The sequence below is a fragment of the Colias philodice genome, chromosome 16, assembly GCF_061535455.1.
Source record: "Colias philodice isolate Cphi_HAF_F1 chromosome 16, ilColPhil1 Martin Lab GWU primary, whole genome shotgun sequence".
In the NCBI taxonomy this organism is placed as follows: domain Eukaryota; kingdom Metazoa; phylum Arthropoda; class Insecta; order Lepidoptera; family Pieridae; genus Colias; species Colias philodice.
The window spans coordinates 6,830,232-6,848,717 of record NC_143101.1 but is presented as its reverse complement, the minus strand read 5'-3'; the positions used below and the strand labels follow the sequence as shown (position 1 = coordinate 6,848,717).

At 31.3% G+C, this 18,486-nt stretch overlaps 1 protein-coding gene across 2 annotated transcripts in view; it reads right to left on the bottom strand.

Annotated features, from left to right (window-relative positions):
- Positions 1–18,486, bottom strand: part of Sema1a (semaphorin 1a) — a 264,482-nt gene that overhangs the window by 44,755 nt on the left and 201,241 nt on the right. For both annotated transcript variants that reach the window (XM_089704811.1, XM_089704812.1), the window contains exon 2: positions 4,348–4,444. In XM_089704811.1, coding sequence (XP_089560937.1) covers positions 4,348–4,444 — 97 coding nt within the window. The remainder of the gene's footprint in view (positions 1–4,347; positions 4,445–18,486) is intronic.

Genomic DNA, 18,486 nt, shown 5'->3' with positions numbered 1-18,486 from the left:
GTTTAGTACTTTAGTAGATAAAAAGTTAGAAAAAAAAAACAACAATTCCGCATAAGTTTTGACCTACATTCCGGCTTTTACAAGCATGCCACGCTTTCTTGATAGTTTGCTGTTGTGTGATGTGAGTTCTATTTTAAACTAATTAAACTCGACGTATTCTGCTTTTATTGCATTTTATTTGAGAATAATGGGCTCTGTTGCTTTATGAACTGTACAATTGTAAAGTTTGTAAATAAAATATGGTATTTTCTGTTTTAATTGAAGTTTCTTTCATGCTTTCATTTAAAAACTCCACATGTATTTTGAATTTGTTGAATTTTATACCTTTTTGAAGTTATTGTATGTGAGCAATAGATTCGCGTTACATATTTTTGTTTTCTCAAATAAGAAATGTAAATTGGATTGAATGGAGTTTAAGCTTGCTTTATAAATGGGATAATAATCAAGATAAAACGACGCCACCAGAAAATGTTTTTTTTCTCTGATATCAAACAGACAAAAATAAAATTTTTGTAGAAATCTTTGATTATATTTTGTAAATACATTTTTTTGCTTGTAAAACTATTCGGTTGTTACTGCATTAATATAATGTAAATATTTATAAGTAAAGAAAACATAGACGTTAAGATAAAATAAAGAACGTAGCAGCGTAGCATATTTCGTAGAACTACTACAAGTTAAATAAAGTATCGCTTGCTTTTAAATAATATTTATGTTTCATATATTTTTAAGGTACTTTCTTTGAGACGTACAAATTTCTTATTCAAGGGATAGACAGATAAAGAAGAATATATAAACTATATAAAAATATGTCGAATTTCTTATATTGTGTTCGTAAACTTATATTCAATATGTTTTACAACAGGATTAACAAAATTATAAAATGTGTACCAATAAAAAATGATTTATAAAATAAATATTTTTATAAAAAATATATCTCTGTCTCAGCTAACTTTATTTAGTTAGGAGAATAAACATACTTTCACCAAATAAACAGTGTAACAAGTTGTTGGTCAATAAATAGAATTGACCTTGCTCCTTTTGCGAGGCGACACCTTCTGTACGACTTTTTGGATCTTATTATTCTTTTAAAGGATAATATTATAAGCTTTTTATTATATCACGCTGACTTTGGATTGAACAATGAATTCTGGACTTAGTTCTTGAATGAATGAATTGTGGGGTATGGGTATTTTTGTAACTAATTTGCAATATTATGGAGAAGTAAAGTTATCTAGTTTATATTAAAGGAACAAATAATAATAATATATACCTAGAGTTTCTAGAAATCTATTCATAAACACTTGTAAAGCATATAACTACACTGTATTTATATGTTAACGGTACAGACAATTTTATTTCGTTCTTTTTAAAATTTTACACGAATAAAGCACTTGTTTCAGCTTCAATTTGTAACTCCAAGCCGATGTTTTTATTTTTAGATTTTATTAATTTATTTAATTAGTATATCAAATATAAATATCGAAAGTCAGGATGATGATTGTTCAATCACAACAGAATAGTGTATTGTCTACAATTTTACATAGGTCAAGTAAATCCATGTGTTGAAGCTTGTGTCTATCAATCATGTTCATGAATCATCATCAACAATTATTATTATAAAGAAATTAACCTAAATCTATTTTTTATAATTTTCGCTAAATAATAGTTATAAAACATAATTGCTGCTTCAAAACCATTTTTTGTCTTGAAATATTCAGACCGAAAACGTATTTCAAAGTAATTCGACATGCAAAAAATACGCATAAAGTATTTTGCAACAAAACAAAAAAATAGTATTGTTTTAATAAATTACGTAGCGTAAGTACTCGTAATGTTACAATGAGAAAATACCAGTCTGCCACTGCTTTGTTACGAGGCATATTTCAATATTTAAGTTTATGGAGTCATTATTTACAGTACCGTAGTAGGCTGCAATTAGCAAGACTTTAAGCTGTAAACAAACAAAATAAACAGCGTTGTTTGAATTTGGAATGCATTTTGAGCATCATTTATGAACAAAGAAATATATTTGTAACGTTACAAACAAAACAGGACGGCCGTAGCGCGGGCTGAGCAGATGTGTCGTGTTTTGTGCTCTAGTGATGGCCCGGATTATGTCGATGATGTAAGCGTGTAAAAATTCAGAGCAGTAGGCATGGTATTTATAAAGACAGTTATTTGAAATAAAACAAACCTAAGATACACACATATCTTTTGTATGCAACAAACGAAAGTTGGATTGTAACATAAAAAGTGTGAAGTATTCAGCTGTAATAATTGCCTTTGTAAAATGTATAGGTACAACTCGTTATTTGCAAAAACATATAAAAGATTAAAGTAATGATTTTAAATCCTTTGTATGTTTATCCCTTAAGCCAACAAAATAAAAAAGTCGCATATAAAAATCAAATAAACTTTATTTGCGTTTAACTTCAGTTCCATATTAGGGTGCTCAAGCATCGTCAATGTAGTTTATTTTGTCATTAAAAGTATCGATAAAAACCGCCCCAACACGTTATAAAGTGTAGGCCGGGCGAGGGGTGCTTTTAAGTCTCGCCTCCATCCGAACACGAACCAAAAATCTTTATAAATGCAAAAGAGAGAACCATATTTGTTAGTCCGAGTGTCGGAGCGGGATGGAGTGGGTGCATTGGTTTAGCTCTAGATACAGCACGTTCTTACTTCAGACTGCGGTTAAGGGTACCCTAACTTTACGAATTCAAGTGGAGTTGGAAAACAAATAGCTAAGTATTTCATTTGAATGTATAACTTGGCATCTTTGAGCAAAGGTGTCTACGAAACTTCGATTTAAATCCAAATAAACTACGTTAAACATTGCGGTTAACAGTTCGGTTTTGAATGTCTTTGAACAATTTTTTAAAGGATATATTGAATTGCAACTTACCTAAGGATGTATAGAAAGAACAACAAGTAAACAAAAAATACTCCCAATAAATAAAACAAGTAATATCTACACTCCATAAAATATTAAAAGAACCTTTAGGTATCTTTTAAGATACATTTTAGAATATAGAAGGAATTGCTAAGGAAGTTGGGCGCCAGGTTTACGGATTGGAAGTCTTGAATTCTTGAAGTGATCGCATCTCAACTAGAAAGGTGGAGTGAAGTCCAGTTTTGGCTTAGCACTCGACGGACTCTGTAGTTTACACATATTCCAAATAGTATCTAACTAGGAAGGAGGTGTATTCTGATCGTATAAAATCTCTTATACTATTTAAGGAGTAGTTCTAAGAAATGTTAATAAAACTTAAAGCTCATCTATGTACCTCATTAAGTTTATATTTATTAAAAATTTACTGTTAATAAAACGTTAAGACTACTGTTTCAGGAATATGATAATAATTTCTCTTACGTCATTCTAAATGTTGAGAAGGGATTTTCCTGATTACACCGAGTTCTGAGTAGATTGTAAGACAGTCCTACTATTAAATATTCATTATTTATTTTGAGCCATTTAAATCACGATACTCATTTTATTATCTCTTTGTTACAGAATATACTTACATAAACATTCCCGAAATGAAGAAACAAAGGAGGAATCGAATGAGATTTATTTTTTTCAACATCAAAATAAAGTGTACAAAGTAGATTGTTTCAGACACTTATAAATATTTTCCCTTTTTATTGTTCATTCTCGAAATGAAATTATTCCATCGTATCTTTTCGTAATCGAGAGTGTTTTAATTTGTTGCTCATTTTTGGAGACTCCGTTATTTTCCGTGAGGAACGAAAATTGAAACCTTTAATAATTATGGGTTCATGAATAAAGACGATAACACACGTCAATTTATTGACACATTGGTGCGTGTTAATTGAATTCATTATAATTTACTGACTGAACCAAGATTTTATTATAAACGTAAACGAAGTATCACTTTGCCAAGAGAGTGAACATAATATCTTCTTAAATTTATTACAAGTTTCTTAACTACTACGTTTTCTTGTGAAAGTGTAATTACTTAAGACCTATTTGTTGTAACGATTACTTGTTCTAATGTAAGTTTAGTTTTAATTAGCGTTCAACAAACCGTAATATTCTGTAAGGGAATATTTAGCTACAGTTAAGCGTAGAATTAGCAAAATCGTAGTAATTACGTTCATACTCAATGACTATGAAGACGGAGGTCTTACATTATTAATTAATAATTAGATCTTTTAGTAGCGAGTTAGCGACTAGACCGACGTCGATTAGGTGGAATTATAGGCGTAATACAAGGCTTTTGTTAAATGGAAATTGGACTTTAAATATATGTAATTTAGACATAATTTGCCATACATTAACAGGTTGGTAAAATTTCTACTTTGTACTTATTGTTAACTTACCTCCCACCAACCAGAAGATAATTTCCGTCCCGCAGTAACAGCCTGAAGTAATCTGTGTGTGTTTCATTGCCGAGGAATTTGTGCGTGTCGTCGATCCCTGTAACAAAAGTGGCAATGTATTACAAACTAAAATAATTTATTATAAAAACACAAGTAAATGTTTTGTTGAAAATTAATAGGTACATGTTTTAATAAATATATCATACATAGATATCATGAAATAAAATATAATACAAAAAAATAGTAATGCCATAAGATATTACGTAAGTTTCTTAATTAAAATGTTTTGGCTTAATAAATAAATGAATAAATAAAATAGTAATCTACTTTATATATAATTACGTAATATACATACTTATCATTTATATTAAACTAAAAGAGATACAAGTCTAGGTTTAATTTATCAAAGATTCGTGGGCTTTATTTTTTGATACAGGTTTAACCGTGAAAAGAGTCGAAATTCACACAATCCTTCGTTTTTTTACTAAACATTTTCTTAGCGTTCGTTTACACGTAAAATAAAGTATTCATTTTATATCTTCTGAACTTAACATTTTTATCTCCACACATACACAAAGCTGTATAATTGCGTGGATCAATTACAAAGTTTTAATTGTAAAACTACTTGTACTAGTTGCGGTTTAACTCAGGTATATGATACCAATTATGTTAAAAGCCACGTAAAAGTTTTCGATTTTATCTCATTAATATACTGTTACGTTATTCTAGAGGCGAGGAAAAATTTACATTTCCATTACGGAGTCAGTAGCAATTTGTATCTTAACTACTTTTGAGCGTTATGTAAACGCTTACTTTTATGACTATATCTAGGATCTATTGCTTTATAGGTGTACTGAAATCTATTTAGTACTGCCTTTGTAACTGCACAGATATGGGTAATGTTTTCATTGAAAAGTAGATTATAAGGTGTCTCAGCATGAAGTTTTGAATGTTAGGTGTGTGGTTAAAATTGTTTTAGTTTTAGAAATTTTATCTAAAGGCCTTTTGTGTAACGATGAAATAATACATAATATTATAGTGTACATTTTGAATTTAAATGAGTAAAAATTCTAATTTTTTAATGTTTCTTATAGAATCGAGAGAGATAGAAAACAAAACCGCTTTCTTTTTTTAACCTATAAATCTACATTTTATTGATTTTGAAATAAGCTAACACATTTTTTTTCAAGTGGGGAAATCTTGTCTAAGATACCCAGGCCATGGCTCCCGGAGAAGGAGCCGTGGGTTAATTCGGATTCCTACCGACTAAAACCCCACCGTGTACCAACGCGCTGCTTTAGCCAACACATATACTAACGGTATATAATTTATTACGTTGGTTATAGTAGTGTGCTAGATTTGAACATCATGAAAATGTACATGGCCAAAATGTAATAATTATGACAGTGCCAATTATCATAATAAGCGAACATTACCTATCATTCAGCATTATGTAATTAGCTACATGATCGTGTAACCTCGTTGGTGACCGAATTTTCGAATTAAATCTACTTATAAATGATAATTTTGTATTAGTGTTCGTATGTGATGAATTATAATTGTTGGATAGGTTTAGATTGTATGAATTTATGGACGTGAAATAGGTATCTGTATCTGGTAATAAAATTACTATTTATTAGATTACTAACATGCTCTTTTTTATTGTTCATGAGGCCAATACCTACTAGTGAAATATTTTGTAATGAATGATGATGTTTAAAATTTTTAATCATTCAATTTTTAATCTGCCTGTGTACAAAGCTTTCAATGCCTATTAGAATAACTTAATATCTCTATAACTCTATAACTGTTATTTAGGTCTCTCAAAAAATAATCATATAATATTGTCGTAAAATAAAAAAGAAGATCAAAAAACAATTACGATAATACCTTTTCAGACGGATTTTACAGTCAATTCAGCAAGTTTAATATCTGGTACTTTACAAGAGAACCAATAGTGCGTGTAAAAGTATTCATAAAACTCAATATCGAAGTATGAAATGAACTTGAGACGTCAAAGTGTTCTCCGTAGATTGTAGACATTTACCTGATGTAAATAGATATTTGCTATCATTGATTCAGAATTTTAAATAGAATCGCGATTCTTATTTAGGGTGTTTTATGTCTGTGGTATATCTGGAGATATTCAACCCGGGAATCCCTTTTCATTTTCATATAAGTTTGATTACATTACGCTTTCAATTATTATTGTTAATTATTGTTATTATGTGTGATAAATAAAAACATTTGGTTTATTGTTTTACCTAAGTCTTATCTACATAATTTTAAATTGAACGAATCGTTTTGAGCTTAAGCCGGCCGCGGCGCGGCGTTTGTAAAATTTATTTTGTTACAGTTTTTGTTTCTTTTTATGGTTTGATCCGATCAATAGCACCAAAAGTTCAAGACAAATAAATATATTTTGAATTATTAAAATAATTAAGAAAATGGGTATTAACAAATATCGATATGAAACTTCTAATCTCTCTATTAACTTCCAGGAACTGATAATTGCGTTCAACATTCAATAGATTTGCTATAACAAAGGTTGTAATGTCTTCTATAACATTCCGTCGGGTCAGCTATAAGACTTCTAGGAAGTGGGTCAAGGCGTCTATCGGATAGTTCTGCGGCTTCCAGCGATATCAGTAAACTATCTAACACCCTAACTTACTATGGCATCGCAGATTATATCGGAGGATTCCTTTGCGATAATATTTCGACGGTGTCATGCGAATATATCTTATATAATCTATTCTAATAAGCTGAAGAGTTTGTTTGGTTGGTCGCGCTAACGTCATTAACTTCGAGACCGATTTAAATATTATTTCAGTGCTAAATAGCGCACTTATCGAGGAATGCCATAGGCTATATTATAATATTAGTATCTTCATGCTAAGACCAATAGGAGCGGAGTAATGCGGGTAAAGCGGGGCACATCTGCTGGAACAATATAAAAGTCTCGAAAACGGTTAGACCGATTTTTTTTGGTAGGGCTGAGAATGGGTCCTACTATTTTTATACCCCTATAAAGTCCTAAGGGTGACCTGGCAAAACGTCAGCATGTATTTTATATTATTTTGCAATTACGATTTTTCATGTTTAAAGGCAGAATATAAACAGAATTTAGAGTTATTGCTTTTTCCTGTTTTTAATTTGCATCCCCAAGTTGCGGGAGACCAAGTTATGATTTTAATTGCCAATGGCGTAAAATATAACTCGTATAATTATGATTATAAGCAATTAAAAATACGCTTTAATTTATGTAGGTCATAATTTTTCAATTTTTAACGTTTTATAAGCTCTTTATATTTCCGTGTACCGTCCATCCAAATAGACGTACTTATAGAGCAAAATTTTGTGTCATTTTTAATTTGATCGAATTAATGGCATACTGCGTTTCGGAGTATTTAGATTAAAAGTTCACCCTCGTTCATTTTATTCTCCAAAAATTACATAATGAATAAATACTTGTTATATTAAAGGTACAATAATTATAAATTGCTCTAGTTAGCCCAAATTTTCAATTTAGTTTTTCATTAAATTCACCTAATTTATCCGCTGTTAGATTTGTTTATTTCTAAGAAACTGAAATTAAATGTTTCGTTTACTGCCGCAATCTTTTGATTGTTACACCTGGGTGGACAAAATAAATAGCAATGAAATAATTAATACTGGAATTACATTATTATATAAACATTGATATCTCTTTATTTCGTTTTTGAGCATATTAGTTCATATAAATTAGTTTTGTGTACGATTATTATTAACGTTTGGATCAATCATTGTAAATTATACTTCAAACGTATAGAAAAACCTTTTATAATCAAGCAATTAAATCTATTTATAGATCAAACGCCAATACCCAAATGAGCCTTAAAGCTTTACCATGTACATACATATAATTCCACATAAACCAATATGTATGTTTGCAAATGAGGGTCTGTACAAAAAACCCAATTGTTATAAAGGGCGTAGGAGTGATAAAAGGCAATAAATAATATAATACGATGCGTCATAATAAAGTGAAGCGACACAGAATCGACCTCAGAGGGGACATTAAAAAATCTAATTAGAGTGAATTCATTAGTGGAGCACGGCACAGCTGGCGGTGAGAGGCTGCGGCTTTCTTATTTTTATACCTACGATATTAAATTTACTGTTTTTTTCAAAGGAGTAACGTTGAATTAGGATTTAGGTGGTTGTCTTTTTGAATGCACGTGAGATTTTGCTTTTAACAAAATATATTATTATGATTATATTTAAAGAAGTAGTTTAATAGAGATATAATACTTGAAATTGTTTTTAATTAATACTAGCGGTCCGCCCCGGCTTCGCCCGTGGTACATGTTTACGTTTTCTCTACATAAGAACCATCCTCGTACTTCAAGGAATATAATAAAAAAAGAATTATCGAAATCGGTTCAGCCGTTCTCGAGTTATGCGCTTACCAACACATTTTGCGATTCATTTTTATATATTACTAGCTGTCCCGGCGAACTTTGTACCGCCCTGTCAATGAATGTTGTGTTACCTTTTAGCTGGACTAATTTAGTCTTTGATTTTAATACAATGATACAAAATAAATATTTATATGGATTGATATGTAATTATATTTTATTTTATTACTTCAAACACGTCTCAGAGAAAAATGACTGAGAAAATGACTCAGAGAATAACTCTTTTCATTCTTTAACTATTATCGACCACGCCATCGTTTCGTTTCACTTTAGTTGTGATAATAATTTTACCATTATCATTGGGCGATCGACGCTGATAAAGTGGGTAACCATCGTTGCCTGTGATGGTCTCTGCCATCAATTTTCGTGGATACCTTTTGGTACACTCACTGTCAACCATGCATGGTGATTGGTGGTTGATGGTGTCACACGGTCCATGAATCATATTCGTGATAACAACGTTATGTCGGTCTAGATCGGTTTCAGGATTAGCAATCCCCGTACACTCATATATTTTATCTGCCCGAATCCTTTCGACTAACCAAATTAAAATGTGTGCATGCTGCAAGCCAGATTGTTGTCATTCGATTGAATACATCCATCATTGAATAATCCCAAAGATGTGTTCCATTAATGTAACTCATCAGTGATCGGATTTTTTGCTTGAAAACACGTGTGGTGATGTCGTGCCGATCACTTGATATTTGTCCGGGAAGCAACAGTTGAATAATTTCCATCCATTTCGGATTACATATAAATGTAATGAATAAATCTGGCCTTATGTCATTTCATGTTGCGCATATTCACTTGGGCTACCTGTGTATGTCGCCGGTAAAATAATCAATTGCATCGCATAAATGGATGTAATCTTAAAAACGCAATTTAGCTTGTTTATAGCAATTTGATAGCAATATTGTTGACGCAGTCGACGAAATCGCAACAAATAATTGTCAGAATTTTTACATTTTTATAGAATTTTTTTAATAATTAATCGAACTAAACTTCTTGGTTAGTTTCCCCACCAAAAATACCTTATTAATTTCTGAAAATACGCGTAAACACAAACATTTGAGGAATTTTTATGTATCTGCTTTTATTGCACTTTTTAATAATTGATTTTAAAATAAATACAAACAATATTTATTCACCCTTTCTAATTTTTTATTATTTTACACGTAATACATTTTTGAACGCATGAATGTCAAACATTATTTTCCGTATTTGACAGGATTGACAACTAATGATTGACATGTACGAAAATCAAAATTTTGGGAAAATATTTATTCGTCTAGTTTTTGTTGTTTTTATGATTTATTCTTCTATTCTGGACGGAGACAAATCCAACGAATCTAAAACCATGAAAATTGGTTCAGCAGAACTCGAGTTATAAGTGTTGGAACATACAGACTTTCTTTTATATATATAGATATAAGAAGATTACATAAGTGAATGTAGAATTTGTATTATATAATCTGGACTGTCCAAATATTCTCGGTAATATATCACTACAAGCACCGTCATTACGAACAAGGCATTGCCAACTATTAAAGGTTCCCCTCGCTTCAACCAAACACCTGCAAAATTCTACACTCTTCCGTCTACCTGATATCTACAACAAGAAATTTTCAAGTGTTGACATATTTCATCTCTCCCGTAACAGTTTTAAAAAAGCAGTAACAGACATCACCAATTCAATAATTTCTTAGTTTACCATACACATTCTCACCACACTACACCATTATACACTACACACACAGTACACACACTCACACATCCATACCAAACATTCTATAATGGGTACGTTTTCCTCGTTTTCCTCTTTTTTGTATACCATGGCCAAAAAAAAAAAATATATATTAATTTTTTCCACTTTGTCATTGTTATAATTAATGTAAAACTACTGTCACATTAATTGTCTTATTATTGGTATTCCTTTTTATTGGCGTATTGTTTTGTTAAAGTTAATTATAAATATTGTAATACAAATAGCTGTAAGGAATCTATGTATGTAAAAAATAAATAAATAAATAAATAAGTCGAAATGTTCATAGTGCGGTATAATCTGTCAGCAAACGAAGTTAAAAACTCCAAGTCGGTCCGCGGCTTACAACTTCCGATCCAGTCCAGATTGATAAGATGGCCGGTTGTTAAGCTTTTTATCTCTGTAGTTATTTGAAATTGTTTGCTCTCTACGTTACATTGTTTATTAGGAACGTATACAATAGATTTATATGTGTGTTTTTATGTATATGTATTGAGTAAATTTGAACCAAATTATGCCCATTTAATTACCTTATATGCATCGATTCATTTTCGCTACAGTAATCCGATTATATTTTTAGGCAATACATATTATATCATATTTCATGTACGTATATTATGTAGTTTCCGTGTTGGATTGTGGTTAAGAGTTATTGTAATCGGTATTGTAATTGTTTGGTTATATTTTAATAACCAACATTAAATTTGTCGAAATTCATATTAAATTATATATCGAAATAGTTGGAGTGAATCACGCTTTAAATATGTATTCAGTTATTTCAAAACAAAGCCTTATTCCACTAACAAGAACGCCAATCTAATACTGGGTAGAATATTAAACGTAATATCATAAAATACTTCTTAAATAATTCACGAGAATGAATGTGCACTGAATTTAATATAAGAGTGTGAAACAAGCTCTTTCCTTTGGGAGTTCTAAGTTACTAGGTGACCTACAAAGGCTAAGTTGATTTGCGTTATAGCATGCATCAGTCTAGACTTCCCTGCAGCTGCTACGACAGGTTAATTCCACAAGACTTAACTTGAAAAATTACCTCCTTCTTGGTGTGATGCATATCGTAGTTTATACTTTAGAGTATCACCTGTTGGTAAAGTTTTAAGAAGTTGCACCTGAATATAAATTATAGAAGAGTACTTGGGAGTTTGAGTATGAAGTATATTCTGGTCTTGGGAGAGCTTTTTCGTTTTTGGCCAATTGTTTTATATTAAGTGATTACTTTGGCTTTGCTTTTTAACTAGTGTGTATGCCACGTTCGTATATTATAACCGATTTTGTAACCTGTACTTTACTTGCATACCAATAATCTGATATAAAGAATGCGAAAAGATTTGATGAGTGCTTAATTCATACGTCTTATGCGTTTACTGTTCATGCAAATATCAGTGAAAGAAGTAGCAGAGAGCATTGTGTCTTTGCTAATGTACCTTTATTAAGAAATGATTGTTGATAAAAACGATCTTAATATTTTTTTATTTCTCCAGTAAAATCGACCGAAGGTGCCTACCGCAGAACCTATTTACGTCACATAAAGTCACATAATGATCCAGCTATTCGCTCTAAAATAAAGTATATAAGTACCCCATTACAAAGCGAATTATCGTCAAAACAAACGACGGGCCCGAACAACGCGTTGTATTCAAAAGTACCAGATTCCAAACCACAATAACTATTACTGAACAAGTATAACTTCCTTTTTTATCGTCACGGCTGGAAAAAACTGGCTTTCATAGAAGAAAATGGTCGAACTTGGATCTTATCCATACTTTTTATGCGATTCAAGTTTCATGATAGAGTTTTTAAAGAATGTAATATAGATGAAATGCATTCTGAGAGTTAGATCAATGATTTATCCTTGCTTCAGTTTGGTTAGTTTTTTGTGCTTTGTAAGAATACTCAAATCTTTTGTGAATTTATATTGTTTCTTTCTTTTTAACGCGGTCTAATACACATTTTTAAACGAATTATCCAGTAATATTAATAACAAATGTATGAAATACATACTAATAGGTAAATAGACGCACATTGGCAATCGTGAAAACAATAAAAAAAGTTTCGTATATTCTTGTAGAATTGAAAATCAATTTGTCTCACTACAGAGCAATGAGTTAAAAGTTGTAAAATCTTGTTAGTAGCTAAACAAAAAGCAGGATAAGAAGTCATCTATCTTCATTACAAGAACTGTTGCAGTCGTGGGCTTGCTTAAACAAATAGTTCCTTCTAATTGTGCAAGGCGTTTGTGATTTTAGTACTTTGTGATGTGTAATTTGAAGAAATATTATTGAATTCGGGTGTGAATAGAAATGGTCAATGAAAATACAGCGTTCGAGATCTTATTTTTTATTACCTAGAAATATGAGGTGTTGGCTATTGAATAATAGATTAGCGTATAGACACAAGTTTTCTTTAATCTACAAAACATAGTATTCAATAATTTCTACTGAAACGTAAATATGTTATCAAACTTTGTAAACACAAAATAGAACGTTCATTAAAATCTATAATACCAAGTGCGTATTTCAGATGCAGCATTGATCGGTTTCTATCCATCGAAAAGTTGCGTTTTGAATGATCCGAAACTCGCCGGTCGACATTTAAAGCCATGAGAGTTTTCCAAAACCCCAGCCTCGAAATGTTTTAATTCATAGTTTTATTTATTCTCTTTCGTGATGTTCCGATTGGAAAATACGCGTGTCATTCAAACAAACACCACCATGATATCTTTGTTTATTCAGCAACTGTTAAAATTTATGAAACATTTTCCCTCGTACATTTTTAGGTGTACTTTTATAAAATAAACAGTTTTGCGCTGAAATGTAATTAGGATTTGCTCAATTTAAATTGCTTGTTGTTTTTAAATTCATTCGTGTTATTAGTGTATTTTGTGATAATATTTTTAGTAAACTTGTAATAGTCATAGTAAATATTATTCAAAATTTTCTGCGCTCACAATTGTAACTTTAATCTCGATTTATCATTATTTTATATCAAACAGTGTTTATTGTTACAACATTTATTTTGATAAGCACCACAAAAGCAGTTGAATTCACTCCATTATAATTTCCACGTGTCACCATGAGGCGTCACATACGCCATGTAAGATCGCATGGGCATTGTCATGAGATTTTGTCCCCGTTACCTTAGCTCGTTAACTCTAATGGTCACACCCATTCACAGTTCAACGACTCTCGTATCTTATCACCCTACACAATACAAGGAAAAATTTGCTGCGTCCCCGAAATTTTACTATTGTTATGCTCTTTACAGATTCTGAACGTGACTGGGCCAATTTTCTACTTTCAATGAGGCACGTCTTTGTGTGACATATGGGTAACGATCATTTTGAAAAAAAAAAAAAACGTATATATGATACATCATACGTTATTTGTATTCAAGCTTAAGCTAACGTTCTGCATCACTTTTACAAGTTTATTGGGGCGGTCGAAATTTGTTTTGCTTTTCAATTCGGATTAGTTCGTGAATGGTATGGTGCCACAGAATATACAAACGGCATATTTTACTCATATTTATACGCTTGGGAAACGTAATAGCAGAAATTGATTTCATCAAAATAATTAGCATCTAAATATTAATTTCAAATAATTATAAAGTCTATATAATGTCATTAACAACGCTATACTGATTCATACATAGTACATAAAAAAAAGATTATTGAAAAAAACGTATGTCTAAGCTTTTCTAACTCATAGATAGGGGTCGGGAGAAAGTAGGCTATGTCGATAAACGGGGCCCTTTGAACATATTAATCCTTAAATATATTGAAAGCAGCGCACAAAAGGAGCATCGACTAAGGAATTCTGATAGAATTATGAAAACAGATCACTTGAATATAAATAGCTTGTATTTTACAAGGTCTAACGAGTTGATACTCTCCACGTGATACGATGTCAAGTGATCTTTTGTGATGCTCTATTGTTGTGTGCTGCCGAGTTTTTACCAATCATCGATAGAACGGTACTTCTGCTATGAAATGAACATCTTTTTTATTTATTTATGTATAATATATTACTGCCTGATAAATAGTTAATTAATTATTGAATTAAGTTAATGTCACTGTGAGGTTACCATGTCTATTTTTCCTTCTAAATACTTTCAGGTAAACGTGAATATGCTATATTATAACGATATCTTACAGAAAGCTCATTCCCAATTGATATTAAATTGTTTCTAAAAGAATTGTTTCCATGAAATAATCCTAAGAGTTATCAATTCAATTCCAAGAACTAATTTTGGCAACAGCAACGTATATGCAATGGAAACCTAAAAGCTTTGACAGGCACTTAAAGAAGAGCGTCTTAAACCGTAAAATGCGAATGTAGCAGGATTATGCAAGTAAGTAAGGTGGCACTGATTTAATTTCCCGTGCACCACTGCACCGCTTCAACCCTAAGTGGTTATATTGTTGAAAATCTTATTTAGTTGCATTTTTGCGTTTTAGAATAGGACTTTATATCTTGTCTCACCAATTTAATCGCATTCATGGTATGTCATATGAAATTACTGTGTGTGTTCTACTCAGTGCACATATCGGCATTACTTTAAGAGAAATAATTCTATAATTGCGTATCAAATTTTCCAAAGTAAGGCAAATGGTTCCAAAAAGCGAGCTAGGCTACCGCCATAAAAATGCTGAGTTTTGTCATTGCGTTTTCTAGAGCAAATACATATTTACTGTTGAACGGAAGCGCAAAATGGTTGCTATTGGACAGATATGGATGCTTTTCCGGCGCAGGCCGCCGAGTACCGTCGATTAATCTTACCTACACACTACAAAACCTTTGTTCGAGCTCTCCAATGCTATTATAGATTCTGCTAAATGGCTTGACGTACATTTGATACCATTAGAGTGAAATCTTGTGTGTAAACTGCGGTTTCTTTTTATTAGCGGTTATTTATGGATCTTGTGTTGACAATTGAATGCTGTTTTCAGAGATACAAGGAAAATGTGATGATAAGATTCAAATTGAGAATCAATATTTGATATTGGTGATTTAGGATATCAGGGTAAACGTATTTCTGATGTATTTTATTTGCTTGTTATTAACAATATTGATTGTATGTGATGTTAGAGTTAAGATATTTCAGCTTATTGGTGTAGTTTCAAAAGTAAAACGAAGATATACATAAAAACTTAGCTTATATAAATTATTTCATGTATAAAGTTCTAGAAAAGGTAAACACAATTTTATATTTAGCTACTAAAAGGTAAAGCCTAATTAGGTCACACACTGTGCCCAATAATGACACCTTTTATATTAAATATCATCTTTAACAAAATTTTACTACTTTACAAAGTCCCTACTACCAGGAGCTCGTGTGACCTTATTAATCTTAACAGCTGTTAATAATTAAGATTTTAATGTAATACCAGCCTTGACATTGATCTACGTTCTAATATATTAATCTTAAGTTATATATTCTTTGTTAGACTTTACATCCATGTAGTTCGTAACTGATCTGGTATCAGACTTTTCAAGCTGGTTATAATCTGTGAGCTGTTAAGCCTAGCTTACTAACTGCAGAAGGCGGTGTACAAAGCAACGCTAAACGTTGATTTCACTTCTAATGATGTCTATTCAGGGACCAGATTTGTTGCCTGTACTAAGTTACAGACATTATAAATACGAAATTGTGTTGGTCCTTGCCTGAAGTTAGTAAAGGTTTCATATTATGATGTTACGGATTATGTCTTGCAATAAGTACTTTGGATTTTTTATTTAGTGTGGCTTTTTTCAGGTGTGTTTTTCTTCGTTGATATGAATATCTTTAGTATGTTACTAATAAAAAAATCAAAAACAAGACATTTGTAGATAGTGAGTTACTATGTATTATTAAAAATGCGCAAGCATGTGTGTAAAATTACGTCATTCATAATTCCTCCATAGTCATAAATGATAGAGTATCATGTTCTATTGAATAAAATATAACACAAAGAAACAGATCCAATAGGTACGGTATACAAGATCGAATTACTAGTAAAAGTAACTTTAACTGTGAATTAAATGGATCGATTTTATATCTAGAGCAAACTATTAAAAAAGCTAAAACGAGATAAAGCTTGGTGACAAGTTGTGTAACTCCAGTCTGCGCCTGAAGTCTCTGCGAATGACAACTCTCTTGTAGCCCTCCGCCCACCCCTCGGCACCATTCACCAAGCCACTTTGCACTATGCGATACAGCATTATAGAACACATTTTCCTTTAAACATTTTTTCACTTCAATAGATTGAGTCTTGCAAGTTTAAATCTGCCGATTCAAGTTTGTCTTTTGTACTTATTGAGATTTCATAAAAACGTACAAATGTGCAGTCACCTACAGGCAAAGATTTAAGCCTACTTTTAATGTTCTTCGAGTTCTTTCTGATCTCTCTTCTTTAGAAGCAAATATAGGTCAGTCTTTGTCCATGACTAAGATAAGATATATAGCGTTTTATTCGTAGTATTTTTTAATTTGATTCAAAGTATATATAGTTCACTCGCTTATTATACTCTCCTTCTCTTTTGTCGATTTTATGTGTGACTTTGAATGATATTATAAACTACCTACTCAAGGAAATATAAGGAAAGGCCACAATTCTATAAAATGAATAAATATTGTGAATTCAACGTATTTTCTTTCCTTGTAAGAATGGTAAAAGAGAATAGTGGGCCTAGTGCAGTCAAAAATAGGCCGTTTTCTTTAGCATAGCACAAACTAGGTCAAATGAAGGTGTTATCACCAAAATGAAATGACACTGTGAAGACATGGATTGAGCATTGTGTAGATGCTTCAGAAATATAATATATAATATACAGTATGTACTTTCTTCTATTCATTATATTATTCTTCAATAAGATGTGGCAGTTTATATGCCATATATAATATGATGATTGTTATGGCAATTTTATTTCAATTGCTTGCTAAAAGACAGTAGGTAATATGAATTTTCATTCACTCGTGTTTATTAAATATCACAATATAACATTGAAACATGAAAACTGATTGTGTTTCACTGTTGATTTAAAGCGAATTGCAAATATCATTGCTCTATGTAATATCGCAAATGAAATTTTGCATTTAGATATGTATGAACATGTAATATTTTATAACGAATGGTGGGCACATAATATGTGCCGTGGGACCATAACATTATGTTAGGGCTATAAAATTAATGTTACGTTATATAATCTTCTTTATGTCGGCTATATATTTCTGTGACGCCGTTTACCGAGGTTTTGGTGTTGCGCCTAAATATTTATCGTGGAATGTTCGAGAAAAAATTAATGTTGTGTTGTATCAGACATATCTACATATATGCTTTGGCATTGGATTCAGCTTAATCCGCTTACGATTTAAAAACGTGCCAATATATATCTGAAAGTGAAATTGAATTAAAGTTAAAAAATATATCGGTTAATCTTACGTTTTTAAAAGCTTCTTGGAAATTATGAATTTCACAATGTTATGTTGCTTTTATTCACCAAAGTGTGTCACACGTAAAAATATTCAATAAATGGATTATACTTAGGTTTTCTGATCAATTCCGCGCGGCTGAAATAAAATTCTCGCGCGTACGTAGAAACATGAAAAATTAATTCCCATTTCTAAATCGTTGTTAATTTAGCAAGAAATCTCGTAGGTAAGTAATGTCGGTCTCATTATTCGCAGCTGACGCGGATTTTAATTTCCTGCATACGAACAGCTTCGCGCTTGACGCGATTTATTTGCCTAAATAAATATTGCTGAATATAGACTTAGAACGTGTTAATGCTATGTGATATATAAAGCTGTAGTTGTTTGGTTGTGATCGGTTAACGCATTTTAAGGTAAGTCATTGTTTTGAGGTCTAATCTGCATATTGCCAAAAGTAGGCGTAATGATATTATATTGTACCAAGTT